The 3,347-nt window shown below is 37.0% G+C and overlaps 1 protein-coding gene across 1 annotated transcript; it reads right to left on the bottom strand.

Annotated features, from left to right (window-relative positions):
• Nucleotides 1–907: 907 nt before the first annotated feature.
• LOC121963726 (lysosomal cobalamin transporter ABCD4-like) lies at nucleotides 908–3,295 on the bottom strand (the record flags this gene model as incomplete). The annotated part of the gene is made up of 3 exons (XM_042513982.1): nucleotides 908–1,033; nucleotides 2,812–2,928; nucleotides 3,156–3,295. Coding segments are annotated over 3 exons (383 nt in total), but the record flags the coding sequence as incomplete, so codon positions are not given.
• Between the last annotated feature and the right edge of the window lie 52 nt (nucleotides 3,296–3,347).

Raw genomic sequence — 3,347 nt, 5'->3', positions numbered from 1 at the left:
TAATTATAATCATCTATTTATTTTTATTATTATCATCATAATTTCATATAAAGTCCGATGTCAGGGAATATTCCTTTTTGTGAAAATCGAAAATAAAAAGTTCAACAAAACAAAAAAAGAAAATATTGTTCAGTGTAGACCAAAAGTCAATTCTGCAATTGTTTCATTGCATTTTTCTGTTGTTGGAAATAATTTTTTACCAAGATCCAGGTACAATGGATTGCAGCAAAAAGTCTCAAATTTGAGATGTTATTAAGTGTAAAGTCTGGAACTGCTCCTTAGACAATGAATGAGAGCCTGATTTTGTGGGCCCACAGAATGTTTATTTTCCTTTTTTATTTTAATTTCCAGATGAGCTTTATTCTATTGTAGTGTTCTCAGTTCTGGAACAGAAAACATATCAGTATTATGCAGAATATTTGAATATTTTACTTTTTCCATTAATTGTCTATGGAGCAGCTCCAGTCCTTATACTTGATGATATCACAAATATGAGTTTTATACTCTAGGTTTTGGATTTGGGAGAGAGTTGTGCATGTTGACTCTTTACATTTTTTTGACTGTCTCAGCCCATAGAATCATGCATGAATTTTGAAAATTGGGCGTTGGTCCACTTAAACTTGTGACAGTTAACTTAAATAACAATTCCTCTTTCACAACTAGCGCACATCCTGTTATTTCCTAAGAGGCAAAGGGCACCAGGCCAAAGTCTACAGATACTTCCTCTTAACAAAGAACTTATTTCCTTACAAATAAACACTGCATCAAATAAAGCTGGGAAATTACCCAACTACTCTACGGAAGTGCACTTTTAAGTCAGTCCTGTTCTGCTTGTCTGTCAGCACAGAATCTTACTGAAACAGGTACTTCTGTGTGTTTGATTCTTGATAAACCACCATTGACATACCTGAAGTCTCCCTCCAATTTTTCTTGCTCAAACAGAGTTGATACAATTGGCCCCATGAGGATTTTATTGGCAATGGTCCCAATCACAAAGTAGCCAAAGATACTCACAGGACCGATCCAACCGGTGCTGCAAAGCAAGGAAACTTTGTGTATACACCCCTTTTCAAAACACAGGGGAAACTGAGAGTGCTTTCCATAAGACATTAAAACAACACGACAAAGACAATGAGAAGGAAAATGCATTAAAACAGAACACAAGTAAGGAAAATTAAATTAAATACTCAGTATACAAAAGACAATACTAAAAGAAACAAAAGTCACAGTGTCATTTTGCTGCAGTTACAGTAGAAAAACTGAGCCTCACATTTATCGAAAAGCAATGGCGATTTTTTTAGTTAAGAGTTTTAGCAGACCTTTACAGCTGGAACAGATACATATAAAACAAGTGCCATCTGTTAAGAATCACTGATTATATGGAGACTTTCTTGTGTCTTAAAGGATAACTTTGGCTATTTTCCAATGTTTTTGTCTTCATGTGACTAATGGGAACAACAGTTTTTGAAACTGATCCCGTATTGAGCTATGGACATGTTTGCATTGTCAATGTCCTTCCACTACAAGTGCCTGTTTTTGCCACTGAGAGGCTCATCTAAAACATGAAAACAATCCCTTTTTATTGAAGAGTAAGATCCCTTTTGTTTAACCAAACAGCCCCAAAAACATTTGCCAAACTCACGAGACTCCATTTAAATTAACAGTAATTTTATCCTTAAACACCACTTCATCATTTACCGTTGTAAAACAAAATTCATTCAAACCCTCTTGGTTTGTTTGTCTACAGTTCTAACAATCACCAATTCTAGTTTGGTTGATAAATCTATAATTTTTCCAGTTGGATATAAAAATATGCTGGATCTATCCATGCTAAAATTACGTTGGTTTTTTTTTTTATGGAGTCCGTTAGGTTTGGCAATTGTGATTTCAGGGCTGTAAGGGGTTAAACAAAAAGAATCTCATTCTATAGCAAAAAGGTCTGTCTCTGCATGGATCTTTGTCAAAATAATAATCTGAACCTGTCAGTGGCAAACAGATGCACTTTTAGCGGACGGACATTGATGGTGCATGTGCCCAAAGTGGTTACATTACAGTCTGTTTCAGGGCTGCAGCTGTCTCGTTCAGCACTGGACCAGTTTTAAAAATTGTTGCTCCCATTAGTCACTTAGACACAAAAACGTGAGAAAATAGGATCCAGGATTGAAAAATACAGAAATGACTGTTTAACAAACCACAGACAGGCACATGCAAAAAGTAAGTCTTGATTTTTAAAAACTAGAAATAATAATTTCTAAAAACTTATTATTTAAATTTTCCTCTCTTATGGGGAATCCAGTAGCCCAGTTGGTAGAGCTGGCGCCCCATGTACAGAGGCTGCATCCTCGCCGCAGCCACCGCGGGATCACTTCTGGCCTCAACCTTTTGCCGGATGTCATCCCCTCTCTCTACCCCTTTCATGCTTAAGCTGTCTAATCTCCAGTTAAGGCAAAATATATTAAATAAATAAAAAATGAATATTCTTTAAAAAAAAAAAAGTGCTTCTCTCGTTGCCTTTGTCCCAACCTCTGAATCTGCCCATTGAACCGACTTTGACTTGACTCCCATGTTTTTATGTGCTTGAGAGGTTGCCTGATACCAAACAGAATCGTCATCTCGTTACACTACGAGTCTACTCTGTCTAATATCAGGAAAACTCTCTAAAGCACATATTGGCAACTGTGACTGTAACAGATTGTGATACCATACCAGAGCAGGATGTATGTCTCTGATGATGTTTTAACTGCAGAGAGGGCGTTAGACGTGTTAAAGAGTGTGATATACTACAGTCGCCGCCATACTCAACAAACTCACCTCTGAAAGCATTGGTAGGTGTAGTAAGCCAGTGTGAACGGTGATATAATCAAACGACTCGCCATGGTACTCATCTGCTTACACAACCTCTCTGCATCCTGACTGATTCGCTGGTCTCTGTGAGTTACACAGACGGAAACACAGAAAAAAAACATATCAACTGAATCACTCCACCTTTGATTATGTCCAATATTCTATTATCAAATATATTCTCTGCCAAATAATTTTTAACAGAAAAGCATTAATGATGGATTTGCTGATACATTTAATGAATTGAAATTGCATTTGTCTTTACAATCTTTAAAAAAGGTAGGACAACAAAGAGCAAAAACACTAAAGCTTACGGGTTGTCTATATCCTCTCTGAGCACATTGAGTGTGTAATAGACTCGGCCCTGGAAGTAGGACGTGTGGAGGCTCTCAGTTAGCGTCCTCCTCCAGCTAACATACATCTGATTGCAAATGTACTGGTCGATACTTTTCAGCTGGGAGAGGGAGAGAGAAACACGGAGAGAAAGAAAATGTTTATTAGAGAGT

This window comes from Plectropomus leopardus, unplaced genomic scaffold, assembly GCF_008729295.1.
Source record: "Plectropomus leopardus isolate mb unplaced genomic scaffold, YSFRI_Pleo_2.0 unplaced_scaffold12273, whole genome shotgun sequence".
NCBI lineage: Eukaryota > Metazoa > Chordata > Actinopteri > Perciformes > Serranidae > Plectropomus > Plectropomus leopardus.
The sequence above is the reverse complement of the archived record's forward strand: the minus strand, read 5'-3'. Positions and strand labels throughout refer to the sequence as shown.